The following is a 20678-nucleotide window of genomic DNA, read 5'->3' as shown; positions in this document are numbered from 1 at the left end:
ATGCGGTCACGAAACACGGACACACTACACACCGCGGCTGGCGGTTTGTCGATTTAGAAACTACCCTGCAACCCATCTCGCGACAAATAGTATGGTTTTATTCATAGTTAATATGTAAAGCGTGGAGAGCATACTTCACTGTGGTTTGCGCTATATAAGCTGTCATTATTGTTATCATTATATTATTATATTATCAACTACTAAGGAAAGACCAATTTATACCTAATTTCCAAGACATAATCTCCCATCATTCGGCTATTGTTTGGTGGATTTGTTTTCTAAATCTCTCTTCGCAGTCAAAAATGAGATCAAAAAGAAAATAGGGCGGTTTTTTGGTTACCACCCTGTTATATGGAGGGGGGGGGCGGTGTGTGTGTGATTTATTCTTTAAGACTTTAAAATTGGCAATCTAGTGGCTGCTCCGCCTGGCGTCTGGCATTATGGGGTTAGTGCTAGGACTGGTTGGTCCGGTGTCAGAATAATGTGACTGGGTGAGACATGAAGCCTGTGCTGCGACTTCTGTCTTGTGTGTGGCGCACGTTAAATGTCAAAGCAGCACCGCCCTGATATAACCCTTCGTGGTGGACTGGGCGTTAAACAAACAAACAATTTGGGGTGTAGCCGCATTTGGCATGAAATGAAACTCTTACCTTCAAGTCATAGTGTGTTACTACCATACTCTCGTATTGTCTCCCCCAACCTCCCCCACCCCACCCCACCCCACCCCACCCCACCCCAAGCCCATTCAGAAAAATCTTGACTTGCCAACCTCTGTCGTTGGAATCAAGAAAGCCATCTTCCAGACTAACTCAGACAGAACATCTGTCTGTCCAATTGTTTACACTCGACCCCCCCCCCCCCCCTCCCTCCCTAAGAGTATGTTTATCTCTGTTTCTCTGTCTGTCTGTCTGTCTGTCTTACTGTTAACGTTGCATGTTTTCCCAGGGGAGTTATGCATGAGTGCCGTGTAAAGTACACGCCGACTTCAGCGAAGTCATGACTTGAAAGTCGCCACCTACCGCAGGCGCTCAGTCGGTATGCACGGGTGACGACCAGACCGCCGACTTTCAAGTTGCCGTGTAAAGCAAGGTCACCAGTCAATCTATTTTTATAACGAGGAATTCCTTCCTTTGCGCATGCGCTAGGGTCATTCGATAACATCCTCCCGCTTCCTCGCACGGTGAGTTCGACTATTCAGAGACGGAGAGCAGTGAAATATGGGTCAGTGCTACTTTGCGCTGAAACGAATCAAAGATGTCTTCGCTAATCTTATCGGTGTTGGTTCTAAAATAATATGACAAGGGAAGTGAATCTCGCAAAAAAAAAATCTTTTTAGTCCAGCACTTCCAACTATTGGGTTCTGTCTAAAAACGATTACGGCGCAAAATTCGTCGACTTTGATGGCGGAAAACCATGAAAATGGCCATTCTGTTCGCTGAAGTCGGCGTGTAAACCATTTAGACGACCTCCGGAGCACGTCTAAATTTAGTCGCCAGTTTCGGTGGTACAAGCGTGTAGTCGCCACCCGTGCATACCGTGTACCTCGCGGTTGGCGGCACTCGCTGTTTGCACGCCGCCTAAACGTTTAGACGTCACTCATACATAACACCCCTGGACTATTTTTTTTAGTTCAAAGCTGTTTCAGATTGTTTCCTTTTGTGACAGGTCATTTACATTATGAACCAGGCCAGTTTCCACGATAAGTTTAAACCGAGAGTACAACTACAGCCTTACACAACGGGATCTGGTTGGGACTGGTTCTACATAGCTTACGTCATGAAGGACGCGCCGTTACTTCATGAAGGACGCGCCGTTACGTCATGATCACGTCATACACACAGTTATATAGGTTCTGACTGTGTATTCAACTTATAGATTTCATTCATCCATATTTCCCTTACTAATAATAATAACACTAAAAAAACATTCTTTTATAGCGCTGTTCACCGCCGAATGGCAGTCTCATGGCGCTTTACATTAGACATTAAAATTTAACATTTTACATAAAAAGTTTTCTCGTAAGAAATAGCATACAAGCATTAAAAATAAGGCGAAGCCATCAAGGCTCACGTAAGAAATCGACAAACAGTAACACAAACTCAATCACTCCGTCACACACACACACACACACACACACACACACAGAAAGAGCATAGGTGAAACTGTGCAAGAAAGCGAGACACTAGATCTAGATCTGTCTGTCTGCATGTAGCCTACTTACAAGGACACGACTGCCAACTAGTCTCGGCGCGCTCAAAATAATAATGACCGAGACTGTCAGTACTTCCTTCGCGTGACGTCTAACCCTCTTACGTCATAATGTGACGTCAATGTAATGTGACGTCTTCAAATGTTAGAGTTTCTACCACAGACATACACACGCACAGACGCACGCACGCACGCACGCACAGACAGACAAAGTTACGATCGCATAGGCTACACTTACGTGAGCCAAAAACAATTCATAGACAACGACCACTTATAGTTATATAAAATAATCTAGAAATTTTTTTTTAAAGATGGAAAAAAAACAAAAAAAAACACGTAAGATAAGTAATAGACACATAGTTACACATGTTTATTTGTTTTGCTTAACGCCCAGCCGACCACGAAGGGCCATATCAGGGCGGTGCCACACATAAAAAGTCTGACAATAAAACAGAACTCACATAAAAGCGTACAGATCTAAAACAGAACGAAGATGTAACATAGACTGTGGGGCAACAAACTACAATTTATTCCCCCCTCTGCTTCTTTACCTCTGTAAACTTGTAGGGGTAGTTATTTTTCGATAATGACCCAGCAACCAAACAAATAACGACCCAGCAACAGCCTGAATCCTCGATAGTGCAATGGGTTGAGAGGTTGTTCTGTTTCGGTACTACTTTTTGCGACTGAAAAGTTCCGAACGCTCTAATGTACGAAGTATACATCTCTGGAGCAAACAATACAAACATACCGCATTTAAATTAACAACTACAGGCCTGAACACATGAATCTCCATATAAAATCCATGAGTTGGGTTGTTTTCTGAATCTCATCTGCCGTGCTCAAGCCGTTCATCACAAGCAATTTCCCAAGGCAAGTAACTCATACTTTGTCTAGCGACAAGAGTAGTTCCCCTTCTTTTCACTCAGTTCCTTCGACAACAGACTGCAATCCGACGGTCAGTTTTCAACAATATTTCATTTAATAAACAGATCACACGCAACCAAATGCACACATCTCATCAATTTAAACAACATAAAGGGGTTTCATGCACTATTTTCCCCAGAAAACTGAACTTCATACAGTTTTTAACGTTAGAACACGGGTGCAAAAGTTCGTCTGCTAGTCCCATTTGACGAAAAAGCATTATCCTAAGCGATACCAAAACATATACAGAACACACAATATCTGCCTTTGCCGCCACAGCAGAATAACAGCATATCTGTGTACTTGATTTTAGTCCAAAATAGGAAAACTGACAAGAAGTGTTAACAGAATGGAATGATTTGCACGGAACTATACAACCGCGCATTAATCGATCGCCTGCGCAGGTTGACTGGTTGAGAGAATAGGATTCGATCAAACTTTCGCAAAAAAACTCCTCTTTTCTTTGAATAACTGAAGAAAGGAGGAATAAAGAGGTTACACACCTCGTCTCAGTGATTATAAAAAATAATGGTCTCAGTTCGCGGTCATGAAAAAGCTCGCTAAAGCTCGCATTTTTCATGATCCGCTAACTTCGACCATTATTTATGATAATCACTGAGACTCGGCATGTAACCTCTACATCTCTGCATTACTAGCTAACGTAGAGTTCGTTCCGCCATACTTAGGTAGATTTCATTACGCCTTACTTGGGCAGATTTCATTACGCCATATTTAAGTAGACTTCATTTCGCCATATTTAAGTAGATTTCATTACGCCATATTTAAGTAGATTTCATTTTGCCATATTTAAGTAGATGTGATTAATACAAGCTTGTTGTGAATGACACTAACCGAATTGTAACCTACTTAACTTCCAACTGACAATGCTTTAATATATTATATGCTACACTGTTTACCCAGTTTTAGTAGGCCTATGAAGATTGTTTTAGAACCATAGCTTTAGTAACAATGCTTTATATATATATAATACTAGAATGAATACCCGCTTCGCCGGGTAGCCGGCTTCGCCGGGAAGAAGTACTTAGAGCCGTACGCCGGCTTCGCCGGGTCCGAACAATGGACCCGCCAAGCTTAGGTCCCTCCCAGATTCGTGGAATGGGAACAGCACGAAAATGATTCAGTGGCCATAATGCCATTCCTGACCATATCGAGTCCCATCCTTGTCGACGAATGTAACCGTGTTAATCACCTTTGGAGGCGAACTCCACTCAAACAGGACTGAGCAAGTCATGGCTTGTAAAAGGAAGGCCAGTACATAAATTTACACAAAAGCCGCCAGACCACATCACAAACAGAACTGAACAATGCACAGGTGTTGCTCACATAGAGACACACACACACACACACACACACACACACACACACACACACACACACACACACACACACACACAAAAACACAGAGAAGCCGTATCTATAGAGAGATAGATGACAGTGTATTTTTCGCGTGGCTATAAATTGATTCGACCTTTGCACTTTTACAGTGAGGATAATTTACGGGTCCAATTTACGTTCTGGACACTGCGTTGACCTTCTAAAAATAGTAACAGTAACAGAACGCCGGGAATATCCGAAGACGCTCCACTCACACTATAGTGCACCATTACGAAGGAAGGGAGGTAAACGCTGAAAACCTGGAGAATATGAGAAGATAAGGAAGAGTTACTTATAATGGTGAAATGAACACAAAAACCAAAATCGATTCAGCGCTGCGCGCTGAGAGCACGTGTTGAAATATCTCATCGATGATATTGTGTCCGGGGTGTAGCTGAATACGGTGTCCAAATTTGAAAAAGATCCACCGAGAACTTTGGCGTTGTGATGTGGTGTAGCGGCTATGGTGTGTCGGTATGGGGGCCCGGGTAGCTGAGGTGGAACCAAAATCGGTTCAGCGCTGCGCGCTGAGAGCACGTGTTGAAATATCGACCAGGTTGTGTCCTGTACCGGGTCAACCTGAATATGCCCACCAAATTTGAAGCAGATCCATCGAGAACTTTGGCCGTGCATGGCGAATACACAAACAGATACACAGACACACAGACACACACACACACACACAGACACAAGACGTATATATATATATATGCTACACTGTTTACCAAGTTTTAGTTGGTCTATGAAGATTGTTTAGTACCATAGCTTTAGTAACAATGCTTTATATGCTACACTGTTTACCAAGTTTTAGTTGGTCTATGAAGATTGTTTAGTACCATAGCTTTAGTAACAATGCTTTATATATATGCTACACTGTTTACCCAGTTTTAGTTGGTCTATGAAGATTGTTTAGTACCATAGCTTTAGTAACAATGCTTTATATATATATACTACATTGTGTACCTAGTTTTAGTTGGTCTATGAAGATTGTTTAGTACCAGCTTGCTGTGAACAACTAGGAACCCGATTCACTTCCAGCTCGCAATATTTCATACTACCAACCTTACGTAGCTTTTAGTACCAACTTATTGTGTATGAAACTAGCCGAACTGGAACCAGATGATCTACCGATTCTTACTATTCTGACGACAGGAATACAATTTCATCGCGTGTGAAAGACTTTTGCTTTAGGTCGAAGCACAAACGTAACACATGTGTGATGTTTTTCTTGTAATTTCTCATAATAAAAGTTGATTCTCGATGCTACAATGCTGGCTTCTTTACCTTTTTGACTCACATGCGAAGCAAAAGTGAGTCTATGTACTCACCCGAGTCGTCCGTCCGTCCGTCCGTCCGGACGTCCGGACGTCCGTCCGTCCGTCCGTCCGGAAAACTTTAACGTTGGATATTTCTTGGACACTATTCAGTCTATCAGTACCAAATTTGGCAAGATTTTGTATGATGACAAGGCCCCAAAAAACATACGTAGCATCTTGACCTTGCTTCAAGGTCAAGGTTGCAGGGGCCATAAATGTTGTCTAAAAAACAGCTATTTTTCACATTTTTCCCATTTTCTCTGAAGTTTTTGAGATTGAATACCTCACCTATATATGATATATAGGGCAAAGTAAGCCCCATCTTTTGATACCAGTTTGGTTTACCTTGCTTCAAGGTCAAGGTCACAGGAGCTCTTCAAAGTTGGATTGTATACATATTTTGAAGTGACCTTGACCCTGAACTATGGAAGATAACTGTTTCAAACTTAAAAATTATGTGGGGCACATGTTATGCTTTCATCATGAGACACATTTGGTCACATATGATCAAGGCCAAGGTCACTTTGACCCTTATGAAATGTGACCAAAATAAGGTAGTGAACCACTAAAAGTGACCATATCTCATGGTAGAAAGAGCCAATAAGCACCATTGTACTTCCTATGTCTTGAATTAACAGCTTTGTGTTGCATGATCTTGGATGACCTTGAGTCAAGGTCACATGTATTTTGGTAGGAAAAATGTGTAAAGCAGTTCTTAGTGTATGATGTCATTGCTAGGTTTAGTTATGTAAAGGTCAAGGTCAAGCATGTGAGTCGTATGGGCTTTGCCCTTCTTGTTTAAATTCCTGTCAGGCTTAAGATAAGCACTAGACAAGACATTATCAGCTTCTACGATTTAACATTTAGACAATTTAGTTTTAATACATTCTAGTAAACTGGGCATTTTTCTATTTTTTTTTCTCTCTCTGCTCTTAATCTTCTCTATTAATGGACTTTTTTTTTTTTTTTACAAATACTTTTCTATATATATATCGCTCTATATGTGTCGAAAATCTAACTCTGAATTAAACATGCACACAATTGTAAACTGGGAATTAATATGCCTGCCTGCAACCTGCGTGCTGCTCAATCTAAGCCTGTGTATATGTGTCCCTGTATTCTTTGTAGTCGTTTAGAAGGAATGCATACGCGTATATACACGAAATCGTTGCCATAAAAACAAGAGGCGAAGCCATCAAGGCTCACGTAAGAAATCGACAAACAGTAACACAAACTCAATCACTCCGTCACACATACACACACACACACACACACACACACACACACACACACACACACACACACACACACACACACACACACACACACAGAAAGAGCATAGGTGAAACTGTGCAAGAAAGCGAGACACTAGATCTAGATCTGTCTGTCTGCATGTAGCCTACTTACAGGACACGACTGCCAACTAGTCTCGGCGCGCTCAAAATAATAATGACCGAGACTTTCAGTACTTCCTTCGCGTGACGTCTAACCCTCTTACGTCATAATGTGACGTCAATGTAATGTGACGTCTTCAAATGTTAGAGTTTCTACCACAGACATACACACACACGCACGCACACACAAACACACACACACACACACGCACAAACGCACAGACAGACAAAGTTATGATCGCATAGGCTACACTTACGTGAGCCAAAAACTGTTCTGCTTTGGTAATACTCATTGATGTTGACTTAAATCGTCCATTCAACAACATAAGGAACTTTGGTATCGTCATTTAAAGTAAATGGTAATAAATACGGTACGCATACATATACGTACTATTTCATGATCAAGCATACACAAAATAATGTTTCATTCTGTAAATTATGAAAAGAATGCTGAGTTCTGGAAGGAAACTTGTATGAACATGTTTACAGGAAATCTTGTCGGAAAACAGTGTAAGTTTAAAGGCATATGTACGCGCTCCCGTGTTTACAAAGTGTAGTTTGCCCATAATCGATGTCAAACGCACCATAAGACCATGTAATGACGATATGTCGCCATGCGCGGACCATATACATGCATTACAGCTTGTTTTAGAGTCTCAAAAACTTTGGATGTAAACAAAGACGCGGAGTTATTTCCCTTGCGTCAACGCTACCTCTGTTGGCAAATCTATAAATAGGACGATCCAGATCAAAATGAAAATTAACATATCTCAACATTGAAGGGGTCCTAGACCACAATATTTTGCAGGGAACTTAATTTAGCATGTCTCCAGCTGTTGGTAAAGCAATTAGCGTGTATAGCTCTTTCTCACTTCTAGTCAAGTACGAGTTATCTTTCCATGCTCTTCAACGAAGGAGAAACGCTGGGTTAGTTCCGGTATCTTCTACATCATGGCGTCTGCACTGAAAGAAAGCTCGCTCAGAGTGTGTGGTGGTGGAAAGCAGTACTGTGTCATTTGACATAACTATCGTGGAAAAATTATTGAAGGAAGAGTTGTCAGGCTACATACACTTCCAACAAACAAGCAACTGAAAAGAGCTTGGGAGCAGCGCCTACGTGTTACTCTTTCTTTTAGAAAATGACAAGATTTTGTGCAACTTGACAGAGTGACTTTCTCGTCTAGTTAATCAGATGGGTATTATTTGTTCATGTACATAAAAGTGTAAAAGAATGTTGTTGTACAACATACTTCCTTCAATCATTAGTGCATTTTGCTCTTGTCTGTGTGAAACAGTAACAGGCACATGAGCTGTAAGAATTTCCGTGTCTCAGTATGACTGTAGTCTCTAGTGTCACTATAAATCTCAGTCATTGACTCTGTGTATGTCACTCATTGATGCTTACATTCCCAATGCATGGAAGACAGAAATTATAAAACTAGTATGCATGAAAACTGATGCTGGTTTGTACTCCAAATTTTTGTATCCAGTTAAAATATGTCTGAGAAGTTGAACGCAAACCAACCAGGTGTGAGCGTGTGTTGTAAGGAGTGCACTATTTTGTAACGTGGGATTATGTACATGAAATTATAAATAGGGTTTGTGTGGTGTGTATCTATGCTTTTTATGTTTTTAAGGGAAAAATATTTATTACCTGTGTGTGATTACATTTTGTTTTTTAATCACAGTTGGCTGAAATATTTGCCGAGGAACGACAATGCAGTGTATTATATAATTATATATGTATTCAAAGAATAAAGACATGATGAATCTGAAGCTTGATGAATGACTTGTTTTACAGATAATCACACACACTTCAACAGACGCAGTTGATACAGTTTGGGTTTTATTTATCTAAAACATATACAAACAATAGCAGTTTAACAAAGTTGGTAAACAATGTAAAGTAAAACAACTGAAGTAACATTAAAGAGCCATGAACTGGTAATGTGAAACTGCTCTTAGGCTAATGTCAGATGGAGCTCGCAAAACACGAAACAAAAGCCGAACAAAAGCAAAACATGGTGCTTTTGTGTGTTGTTTTGCTTTTGTTCGGCTTTTGTTTCGTGTTTTGCGAGCTCCGTCTGACATTAGCCTTAGACAACACGCACATCCAGTTAACAACAATAAATGCATGACTACCAAGCATCAAAAGGACTCACTGATTCACGCACAAATTCCGCGTGTGCTCAATAATTATTGATAACATTTAACACATAGGCTACAAGTTCGTGACACTGACAGTCGAAGTGGTCTGTCAAATGCTAACTTGAATCATTTGTTTCCACAGCATTATCGATAGCATCCTTGCCATCTTTTCGCAGCTGAAACGTGCCTCTTGCTCTGCGCACTAATTCTTCTTTTTTTCCACTGACAAGTTGGCCATGTTTCCGAAGAAAATCTTTCAATTCTTTCACGTTCATGCGCTCGACTGCCGCCTCTATCTTAACCGGAACTTACCGAACCAAAGGGACGAAACTCGTGCACACCTCCGGCCTCGCTAGTGAGAAAGAGCTATAGTCATCGAGTACATATGGCTTTAAGTATCCTGTGCTCGATCACTATTCATCGACTTTGCCAGTTCACTTTTTATCAAAAGACGAATTCCGAAAATAACTGTTGGGTTTATATGAGTTGTGGTGTAGTTCGTGGTATTACAGGGGTTCCGGACCCCACCCCCCCCCCCCCCCCCCCCACCCCCTCCCAGCTGTCCAAAAAATAGATTTTTTTTTTGTCTGAAAAAAAACCAAAAAACTTTTCTGTCTGTAAATTGCCATTATTTGATACTAACTTTAAAAAAAACAAGAAATTCCTCCGAGGTAGGAAAAACACCCCAGTAGGTCAAAGCGAAATAACCATTCTCACTGCCACCAACTGAGAAGGTTATTTCCCTTTGACCATTAATATGTCCCTCTATAAGTCCTTGTAGAATCTTAATCCACCAATAACTCCCTAACCGTGTGTTTGATTGGTCCCAATTTTTGTAAGGACCGTCTCAGGAATGTATAGAACCTGTTCACCAAGTTTGGTGACGATCGGTCCGTTCATTCTTGAGATCTATATGCGAACACAAACACACACCCAAACAAACAAACAAACACATCGAGCGAAACCTATACACACCCCTATACCGGGGGTGTAATAATGAGTGGCTGCTGACACCAGTTGATCATGTTTAAAATCAAGGATAAGCCACAAATTGTTTATAAGATAGCTAAAATTCTTCAGCTTCAAGCCCCCCATGTTGTAACCCCCCCCCCCCCCCCCCCCCCCCCCTCTGGCTTAACTGCTCCGCCCCTGGATGTCAGTCGATCGCATGATTTCGTTCGCTAGTAATACGTCTACAATGTTACGTGTACCTTGACTCGGTGTTTCCATGAAAAACGAAGGGGAACACGAGGAAGACCAACTCTTCCACAACTCATAAAAACTCGACAGGGTTATTTCTGAACATTGTCTATTCCTATGTCAAAATTGCACCTCATTGCTGAGAATGGATGTGTGAGGTATGAACGGAGATCAAAACAAGATATGTTGCTCAGTTTTATGTTGTATGTATTTACACCACATGCACAATCGAATTGCTCAGTTGAGATTATAAAGTTTGTTAAGTCTAAAAATGTTTCACGATCAAAACCGTGCTGGTTCCATTTGTCTTTGGTGATTTGATCGTGTTCGCAATAACTTGTTTTAATTGTTTGGACATTTTGATTTTGTTTTGTATAATTGTAACGTTAGTGCAAGTTGTGTGTGTGTGTGGGGGGGGGGGCGTTAGGCATTGTGTTCAGCTATGTAAATGTATGTATCTGGCTGTCGTTGTGTTTTGCCTTTGTACTCTCGTATTGGTTGTTGAAAATGATCGTGCATTTCAAAATGTGTTCCAGATCGATCAGCCTCGTTAACGCAAAGATTAATTGCAATATAAATTAGTATGCATATGTGGAATTTTTACACAGAAACGAAATGCGAGTTATGTTACGTCCATGCGTTGTCCTTGCTATGTGAGTAATCCACCATGTGTATGTATTAATTGCAAAGAACATTTATTTTATTTTGTTTTTGTTTACTCGTTTAGCCTATGTTTTACTTAAAGGCACAGTAAACCATCACAGATATTGTCAGGCTTTTAGACACAGTAAATACACGGCCCTTTCATTTAAACACTCACAGCTTGAGAACGAGCAATTTTCAAAGAATTTATTTTTGCGTGGTTTATCTTACCCCTGAGCCATCGTGAACCCGTGTGATCCAGTATTCTTTTAACTTTTTACATTTAGTCAAGTTTTGACTAAATGTTTTAACATAGAGGGAGAATCGAGACGAGGGTCGTGGTGTGTGTGTGTGTGTGTGTCTGTCTGTGCGTGTGTGTGTGTAGAGCGATTCAGACTAAACTACTGGACCGATCTTTATGAAATTTGACATGAGAGTTCCTGGGTATGATATCCCCAGACGTTGTTTTCATTTTTTCGATAAATGTCTTTCATGACGTCATATCCGGCTTTTTGTAAAGGTTGAGGCGGCACCCTCATTTTTCAATCAAATTGATTAAATTTTGGCCAAGCAATCTTCGACGAAGGCCGGACTTCGGTATTGCATTTCAGCTTGGTGGCTTAAAAATTAATTAATGACTTTGGTCATTAAAAATCTGAAAATTTTAAAAAAAATGATAAAACGATCCAAATTTACGTTCATCCTATTCTTCATCATTTCCTGATTCCAAAAACATATAAATATGTTATATTTGGATTAAAAACAAGCTCTGAAAATTAAAAATATAAAAATTATGATCAAAATTAAATTTTCGAAATCAATTTAAAAACACTTTCATCTTATTCCTTGTCGGTTCCTGATTCCAAAAACATATAGATATGATATGTTTGGATTAAAAACACGCTCAGAAAGTTAAAACGAAGAGAGGTACAGAAAAGCGTGCTATCCTTCTCAGCGCAACTACTACCCCGCTCTTCTTGTCAATTTCACTGCCTTTGCCACAAGCGGTGGACTGACGATGCTACGAGTATACGGTCTTGCTGAAAAATTGCAGTGCGTTCAGTTTCATTCTGTGAGTTCGACAGCTTGACTAAATGTTGTATTTTCGCCTTACGCGACTTGTTTACATTTAGTCAAGTTTTGTTATCAGACAATCCGCAAATTTAATTCTTTGAAAATTGCTCGCTCTTTACGTAGGGCACCTAGGATGTTCAAAAGCGGTGAGTGTGTAAATGAAAGGGTGTTTGTCGGCCTACTGTGTGTAAAAGCCTGACAGTATCTGTGATGGTTTACGGGAGGCGTACTGTGCCTTTAACTATTGCCATCATTGAGATTTACGCTTCTTTGATTATTACACTGATGTTGAATAAAATCGTCGATTCAAGAAAAAGAACATAAGCAACTTTGGTCGTTGATTAATTTCTTTCCTCTGTTTTTGTCTGCTTCTTTCTCTGTCTGTGCCCCAATCCCCCCGCCCCCCCCCCCCCCCCCCCCCTTACTCCCATCGCCTCCCCCCCCCCCCCCCCCCCATGCTCCCCAACCAAACTTCCCCGACCCCATCTCTCTCTAAATCTCTCTCACGCAAGCACGAACGCACACACGCACACACACACAGTGACACACACATTATTTTCACACTTACACCCACGCTTACACAAATAATTCTCACATACACGCACACACACACACATTCACGCACACATTTTCACACGCACACGTGAGCACGTATTCGTTTGGCATTCATACAAAAATGCACACACCAGTGTACTAGAGACAAGCTGTGACACCCAATATCCATTATCTGCAATGTCAAGAGCAACCAAATCATCAGTCGTCAGCAACAAAGAACAAAGAACATCAGATTCCGTAACAACACGCAAATACGTCATGCCTCTTGACGTCATTGTCCATGAAAGAGCGAAAGTTGGCTGGATCCACTGCTCCATACAACAAATCATTTCTGCTGAATCATGAGTTCATGGCCAATAACAGATGACATTCCTGTCGTGGACGCACATGGGCAATGCGCTCTCTGCGACGAAGTCTTTCCTTTCGTCAACGTTCTGACCTGTCGCCGATTGAAAGGAGGTAAGTCATGAAATGTCAACACTCAGTCAGTCTCTTTCTGTGTTATTTTTGAAGGGAAGACTCTACAGATGCTCGGTCACATCGAAGCAACAATCGAAGTTGCTCTGGATTGTATAGAAAGAGTTACCTGCATGGTATCTTCAGTTGCAGACATGCTTGCACAATATTCAGTGAGACATGGGGAGAGAAAATGTGCGTGATTGTGTGCGTGCGTGATTGTGTGTATGCGTGTCTGTATGTTTGCGTAAGGTGTGTGGTTGTTATTATGCGTGTTTTTGCATGTGTGTGTATCTGGGTGCGTGTTTTTGCACATGTGTGTGTGTTTCTGGGTGCGTGTTTTTTGCACGTGTCACGGGGTGTGTGTGTTTGTTTGTTCGTGCGTGCGTGTTTTGTGTGTCATTGCGAGTGTATTTGCTAAAAACCCATACCAGATATCAGCATACCCTCTGATTCCCGTAAATAGTGGGATATGTTTTACTGAATTTAACTGCATGCAAAATTAAGTCAGCAAAATGAATGTATCCCACTCTGTACAAAAACAGCCGGTGTCACGAACTGAAACCTCTGCTGAACAATCCTTCTCATTGCGGTCAATGCGCATGCGCCAATCTTGGACTTAAAAAATGCGACCCTTTGACCGAACGAACCATGGGTTAGGGTTAGGATTACTATTAGGATTAGGGTTAGGGTTAGGTTGATTAATCTCCCCATGTTAGCGCATGCGCATTGACCGCAATGAGAAGGATTGTTCAGGCAGAGTTTTCAGTTCGTGACACCGGACTATAGAAATGTTGATATATGTTAATAGGCGGCTGTGTCCTATCGGTTGATGGTGAGGATTTTACCAATCTCACAGGCCAACAGCCCGAAATCTCGGTCTTGTGGGTTCGAATCTATGTCGCGCGAGGCGTTTATTTTTCCCCTCGATCTCTCAGTCATGAAAATAAAGTTCGCTCAGCCCTGAGAGCTAGGTCAGGAAGTAACCATGTACCAGCGCCAAAGTCAAGCGTTAAATGAAGCTGTCAAGGTCCTGCAGGCGGTGTAGTTCGGGATTCAGGCCGCGTTCGCTGTACAAAATTCTGTACAAGATTCTCAGCCCTATCTTTTCAAACACCTCCCTCTCTTAATAATAATAATACGAGAATTTATAACGCGCACATATCTCACCACAAGGCGACTCAAGGCGCACAGTCAAGGATAGTCATAGACAGACCTCAACGTTAAAGGCACACTCCTTCCTAAGTAAACAGTTCGGCACACAGTCTCAGATCTGGCCAGCGTTCAACATGGGATAAGACCACCCCTCCACTTGGTCACATACCAAAAATGAACAGCCTGTCTGCTCTCTAAAAAAAAAAAAAATTGTGTAACAATTAATTTCATAAAAGGTACTGTGCCTTTTTCGGAAATTATTTCAATAAACAAGGTCCACCCCGCCACAGCAAGCAGTCAAGGTGGTGATTTTTGACATGTGTTAAAGTGTGTGTGTGTGTGTGTGTGTGTGTGTGTGTGTGTGTGTGTGTGTGTGTTTTGGGGGTAGTGTGGTCTTATCCCAACTGTTCACACGGGAAGCAGTGCAGTGTGCGTTTGACCCACAATTGTTGCCTTTTCTGTGGGGTAATCTATATATATATATACGACTTGTGTCTGTCTGTCTGTCTGTCTGTCTGTCTGTGTGTGTGTGTGTGTCCGCGATGCCAAGCCAAAGTTCTCGGTGGATCTTTTTCAAATTTGGAGACCGTATTCAGCTACACCTCGGACACAACCTCATCGATGAGATATTTCAACACGTGCTCTCAGCGCGCAGCGCTGAACCGATTTTGGTTTTTCTCTCGGTCCATTCCCAGTAACTCTTCCTTATCTTCTCCGGTGTTTTCAGCCTCGTTTGTCTCCCTTCCTCCGTGCGGTGCGCCGGCCGGGTCACCGGCGCAGCCGGGTATTCGGCTCAACTTCTTCCCGGCGCAGCCGTACCTGGCGAAGCGGGTATTCATCTAGTTATTATATGTACGATATAAATTATGTCTTTGCAGGAGAGGTACCCATATGTCTGACCTGTCATCAACGCTTCCACCCTGCGTGCACGATAGCTCAGTCGGTGTTAACCTCTCACCACTGCGAGTGTCGAGTGTGTGGCGCGGATGAGGCAGCTGTCGTCTGCGCTTTGTGTTCCATGGAAGACTCAAAAGGTGAGTAAAGTTTTATACTACCCCTAAGTTAAAAAAAAAATTTAAAAAAATTAGGCTAACACGTTTTGGGTGCACATCGTTGTGATGAGACCGTAATTATAAACAAGCTATGTGACAGAAAAGGCCCTGCATTTCCCCACCATGTCCAACGAACAGATTGAGTTTGCATAAAGCAGTGTCTGTACAATGGTACCTACAACACGTGTATCTCACAAAATCAAATTCACATAAACAAGGTTCCCACGTTAAAATCGACATAAAATAAGAACAACAGAAACAGACACGGCCTTATGTAGAATCAATCTGTGCGTTGATAATGGTAGGGGAATGGATGGCCTTTCCAGTCATATAACGGTTTTACCATTTAAGGCCTCATCACCAAGAGCTGCACTCAAACACATCTGCCTAGTTGTTGTTTTTATGACAGGTAGTATAAATCTATATCTTGGATCAATTCACGAAGACTGTCCCAAATTCAAGGAAGTAGTTGCAAGGTTCGAAGCTACGAAGATAACTGTGGCAGAGTGTTAAAACTGCATGAGCTACACTCGCTACAAAAGGCGATAGTGTCGACTTTGGTTTTTAAAATCAAACTTTCCTTTTCAGATTCAAACGATATGACTAGATAATGGACTGTTTACGAGATGAGTTAATTTGGGACACTGTTTTTAAAAATGTAACTAAATCTTTGACCGCTCGAGGATGATTTTCAGATCTTACACTTTTTTTAACAGCACGCTAATTAAAACGCATAGCTTGTTGTGCTACATTGATTCAATCGATTGAATGCGGCATTGTTATTTGTAATTCTTTGAATAAATGGTTTATTTTCAGACGAGATCTTGGAAGGTGTGCTCATGTGCCAAGTGTGTAGTGACAACATCCACATCCCTTCCAAGCGACACCACAGCGATCACTTCTACCCAGTTGCCTCCCTTGACGTTGTGTCCGTTAGGGGTCCCGTCCAATGGCATAACTTTGTCGACATTCGCTGCGAGATTTCAGCCAATCAGATCCAGTCACGTTGCCCAACGCGTCAGCAGATCTCAGGGAAGCAGCCTTGCCTTCAGGGTTCGGCCAATCAGCATCGCGATAACAACCCAAGAGGCGGGGCCTCGAGTCTTAAACATCTTGTCATTGGTGGACATTCTAGTCAGTCGCAGGCGACCAAAAAGAAAGGTAGTGGCAGTTCGTTTGAAAAGTTTGGAAGAGTCATGTGATAGTTTACTTACTTGCTGAACTTGCTAGGTTTAGCGTTCCTTTTTAAAGGCAAAGGGAGAGATCTGATTTTCCTTTTTATGCGAGTAATGCAGGTATCCGGCTTGTGATGGCTGAATGCCTTTGAAATAGTTACTAATTCTGTTAAGTGCCTTGAACTTTCTCTTATTCTTTACATGAATTTAAAATATCTGAAACGTTCAACAAAGTCTCTACAATTCACTTTTGTTCTTTTGAGTTAGAAAATGTGTTCAGTTTAGAATCGGATACTTTATATTCGTGTGAGTAAAAAATTGTCTGAGAAAATCCACGAATTTGTTGATGCAATGGGCACACATGGCATGAAGATTAGGAAACTATCATCAGGTTTTGTTGTTGTTGATTTATGTACTCTTTGCATTGTTCTGAACATTGTCAATATATCTAATTGGGTATTGATTGGAAATTGTGCATTTTCTTGCGCTAAGAATGCCCCTTTGCGAGTTCTGGCAATATTGAGATATTTCATTCATGTTTGCCTTTATAAATGTGCAACTAGTTTTGATATTTTGTTAACTCTTATTTCCAGTGTAAACATAAATAGCTATGAAGAGGATGACCATCTGTGATAGATATACGTTAGACCGTTGGTGAATAATGTGTGTGGTTTTCGTATGGGTTCATTTGTAAATGTTTACTTTGTTTGAACATAATAAAACGTTTGCTACAAAAGCTGACTGAAGACACTTTCATATACACATATACACTTTCACACACACACACACACACACACACACACACACACACACACACACACACGCACACACACACACACACACACACACACACATACACTCACACACACTGTTTGAGAGGTGGGCTGGCGAGTGTGCGCGCGCGCATGTAGTTGCGTGCGTGTGCGAGGTAAGGGTGTTCCAGTAAGTCTACTTGCATGCACTTTTTAAAACTAAACATACAAGGACAAAAGCAGCCGAGGAGACAGAAAATGATAATCAAAACAAGAGCCTACATTTCCATCATGTTTATTTGAAGGCATAGGCCTACATTCTACAAAAGCTTACGCGTGGAATGGCGAGGTTTAAAGTATGCTCATATGATTGTTCTCCCTTGTTTAATTGTCCTAACTTGCTTAGGGTATTGTTTCAAAATCCTCGGTTATTGCCACTCAAATAGTAGTCACCTTTGTATTGTAAAACTCATCTCAATTACTGAACATTCAAGTATTTTGCTCATTGCGTTACACCGAGTGTTACAATAAGGTTTCTGTGTTTTGTTTCTTTTGTTTTGTTTCTCTTTGTTTGCATTAATTGTTAGATAAGTAATAAAATTCAAGACAATACAATACAATACAATATAATACACATTTGAAATGCTACCTGAAGTTCTCTGAGTATGTATGCATAAGTTGCCATAAGATCCTGCATTGCATCGAATCTTTCAAGATCTAATGACCATGTCATTCCTGCAGTATAGTTCTTCTTCTTCTTCCTCGTCGTTCATGGGCTGAAACTCCCACGTTCACTCATGTTTATACACGAGTGGGTTTTTACGTGTATGACCGTTTTTACCCTGCCATTAAGGCAGCCATACGCCGCTTTCGGAGGAAGCATGCTGGGTATATTCGTGTTTCCCTAACCCACCGAACTCTGACATGGATTACAGGATCTTTTCCGTGCGTACTTGGTCTTGTGTTTGCGTGTACACACAAAGGGGATTAAGGCACTAGCAAGTCTGCACATGAGTTGACCTGGGAGATCTGAAAAATCTCCATCCTTTACCCACCAGGCGGTAGCGACCGGGATTTGAACTCACGACCTTCCGATCAAGAGACCGATGTTTTATCCACTATGCCACTGCGCCCGTCTAGTATAGTGCTGTTAGTTGTGGTACCCCTCAAACTTGACGCAAATACCTCCCGTTCACGACTGCTCTTATGATCGACACGTGCATCGGTAGGAATAGTATAACATGAGAAATACGCAAGATAGCAATAAACAAGAAACAAACTGTTCTGGATAGATAATTGATTTGACTTTCATCCCGTATGTAACTTAAAGTAAACGTTGCCAAGTTGTGTCTATTCTGAATTAAGAGTACTCTGCGTTTTTTTCAAGTCGATTTTATTTGAGCTGCGGTCACGTGAACCCTGTAACTGAATATTTGTATCCCTAAAGTTTGCCAGATTGTCAAATGTACGGGCCTCTAACGAAATAGAACATTTAAATAAAATGACATGTATACGAATTTTTTATTTTGTCTGTGTTTTTATTATCTCAATAACATAATCTATGATATATTTTTTGTGAAGGACAACAAAACCATATAAAATAATTTATATTTGATATCATTAACAAAAACATAAATGTATAACTCTATCACAGATGTAGGGCCTACATTTACAATCACCACCTAGCCTCCTGATGCACGATTGTTATCCCTCAACAGAGCACCGACAGTCACGCAAACCAAAATGCTGCTAAACAGAATTACCAAAATACAAAATAACAAATGGTTAAAACAATAAATGATGAATTATGAGTATATTAAACACGCAGCGTATTTCATGCGCGTGCGTGAATTCAGATATTGTGACCCTCAGTCTCACCCCAAATGAAAATTATTTTCTAACCATATCCAAGCTTCTGAAAATGAAAGACGGATTGTTCATTGTTTTACAAATGTCGTACCCCAACTAAAACTTTCATTCGTAAGTCATTTCATTCAAACTTTCTATCAATCAATCAATCAATCAATATGAGGCTTATATCGCGCGTATTCCGTGGGTATAGTTCTAAGCGCAGGGATCTATTTTTTTTATGCAATTTATATCGCGCACATATTCAAGGCGCAGGGATTTATTTATGCCGTGTGAGATGGAATTGTTTTACACAATACATCACGCATTCACATCGGCCAGCAGATCGCAGCCATTTCGTGGCATATCCTACTTTTCACGGCCTATTATTCCAAGTCACACGGGTATTTTGGTGGACATTTTAATCTATGCCTATATAATTTTGCCAGGAAAGACCCTTTTGTCAATCGTGGGATCTTTAACGTGCACACCCCAATGTAGTGTACACGAAGGGACCTCGGTTTTTCGTCCCATCCGAAAGACTAGCACTTGAACCCACCACCTAGGTTAGGAAAGGGGGGAGAAAATTGCTAACGCCCTGACCCAGGGTCGAACTCGCAACCTCTCGCTTCCGAGCGCAAGTGCGTTACCACTCGGCCACCCAGTCCTCTGCCATATCTGTTTGATTTGGGGGGGTACCCTTATTTGCGCGGCGGTCACGTGACCCCTTTTACAGAAATCTTTGATCTGAAAAGTGTACACATGGCAAGGTGCCTAAATAACATAGAAAGTCTGAATGAAAGTAGACGGAAATGATTTATCTAATGGGCTAGGAAAGTTGTCACAACAATTCATTTGCACTGTTTATATGCACAGTTTATTAAGATTTAATCATCCTTGAAAACGATAAGGTATTCCGGATAAGCTTGCACGTCCTTGAAGATGACGAAGATGGAAGGATCGTCTACGTCATCCACCGCGCTGTCGTATGCGATATTGACGTCATTCGCATTCGGCGGAAGAAATCGCATGTCCTCGCTGCCTGCCGTAAGTTTTCCGACGAGCACTTTGCAGAAGAACATGTGACGCTCTCCGTTGCTGTTTCTCTTGGCGTATTTGTCTTCACTTGAATATTCTGCTGTCTTGGCGAAGTACACGCCTTGGCCATACCCAGTTCCTGGAAATCATCATCATCATCATCATCATCATCATCATCATCATCATCATCATCACCATAGACATCAACATCAACAACAACAACAACAACAAAAACAACAACAACAACACAAAAACACAAAAACAACAACAACGTCGTCGTCATCATCATTAACATCTTCGTCATCGTTGGAGCTGTCGTCATTACCATCACCACCATCATCGT

At 41.3% G+C, this 20678-nt stretch overlaps 3 protein-coding genes and 1 long non-coding RNA gene across 6 annotated transcripts in view; 3 read left to right on the top strand and 1 right to left on the bottom strand.

Moving 5' to 3' along the window:
- The window catches only part of LOC138978896 (protein HtrL-like), a 136559-nt gene extending 134516 nt beyond the window's left edge, over positions 1-2043 (top strand). For all 3 annotated transcript variants that reach the window (XM_070351710.1, XM_070351711.1, XM_070351709.1), the window contains exon 6: positions 1666-2043. In XM_070351710.1, the coding sequence (XP_070207811.1) occupies positions 1666-1824 (159 nt within the window). In that variant the 3' untranslated portion in view covers positions 1825-2043. The remainder of the gene's footprint in view (positions 1-1665) is intronic.
- A 416-nt stretch (positions 2044-2459) lies between these two features.
- On the top strand, positions 2460-12628 carry LOC138978898 (uncharacterized). Its single transcript, XR_011459837.1, has 2 exons — positions 2460-8095; positions 9755-12628. It is a non-coding gene; the product is annotated as an uncharacterized lncRNA (long non-coding RNA).
- Positions 12629-12899: 271 nt separating this feature from the next.
- On the top strand, positions 12900-17433 carry LOC138978895 (uncharacterized). The gene is made up of 3 exons (XM_070351703.1): positions 12900-13318; positions 15349-15504; positions 16339-17433. The coding sequence occupies exons 1-3, from the start codon at positions 13201-13203 to the stop codon at positions 16722-16724; spliced, it is 660 nt and encodes a 219-aa protein (XP_070207804.1). The 5' UTR covers positions 12900-13200; the 3' UTR covers positions 16725-17433.
- A 295-nt stretch (positions 17434-17728) lies between these two features.
- Positions 17729-20678, bottom strand: part of LOC138978894 (uncharacterized) — a 32787-nt gene continuing 29837 nt past the window's right edge. Inside the window, exon 18 of the mRNA XM_070351702.1 lies at positions 17729-20474. Within this exon, the coding sequence (XP_070207803.1) occupies positions 20185-20474 (290 nt within the window). The 3' untranslated portion in view covers positions 17729-20184. The remainder of the gene's footprint in view (positions 20475-20678) is intronic.

Source organism: Littorina saxatilis, linkage group LG10 (assembly GCF_037325665.1).
Source record: "Littorina saxatilis isolate snail1 linkage group LG10, US_GU_Lsax_2.0, whole genome shotgun sequence".
Lineage (NCBI taxonomy): Eukaryota > Metazoa > Mollusca > Gastropoda > Littorinimorpha > Littorinidae > Littorina > Littorina saxatilis.
This window is presented reverse-complemented; position numbering and strand designations above follow the sequence as displayed.

Bases quoted from the DNA above. Each gene is read 5' to 3' on its own strand.
- LOC138978895 (XM_070351703.1), top strand. From the start codon at position 13,201: ATGAGTTCATGGCCAATAACAGATGACATTCCTGTCGTGGACGCACAT. The intron at 13,319-15,348 runs GTAAGTCATGAA...ATGTCTTTGCAG, and splicing joins CTGTCGCCGATTGAAAGGAG to GAGAGGTACCCATATGTCTG. The intron at 15,505-16,338 runs GTGAGTAAAGTT...GTTTATTTTCAG, and splicing joins TTCCATGGAAGACTCAAAAG to ACGAGATCTTGGAAGGTGTG.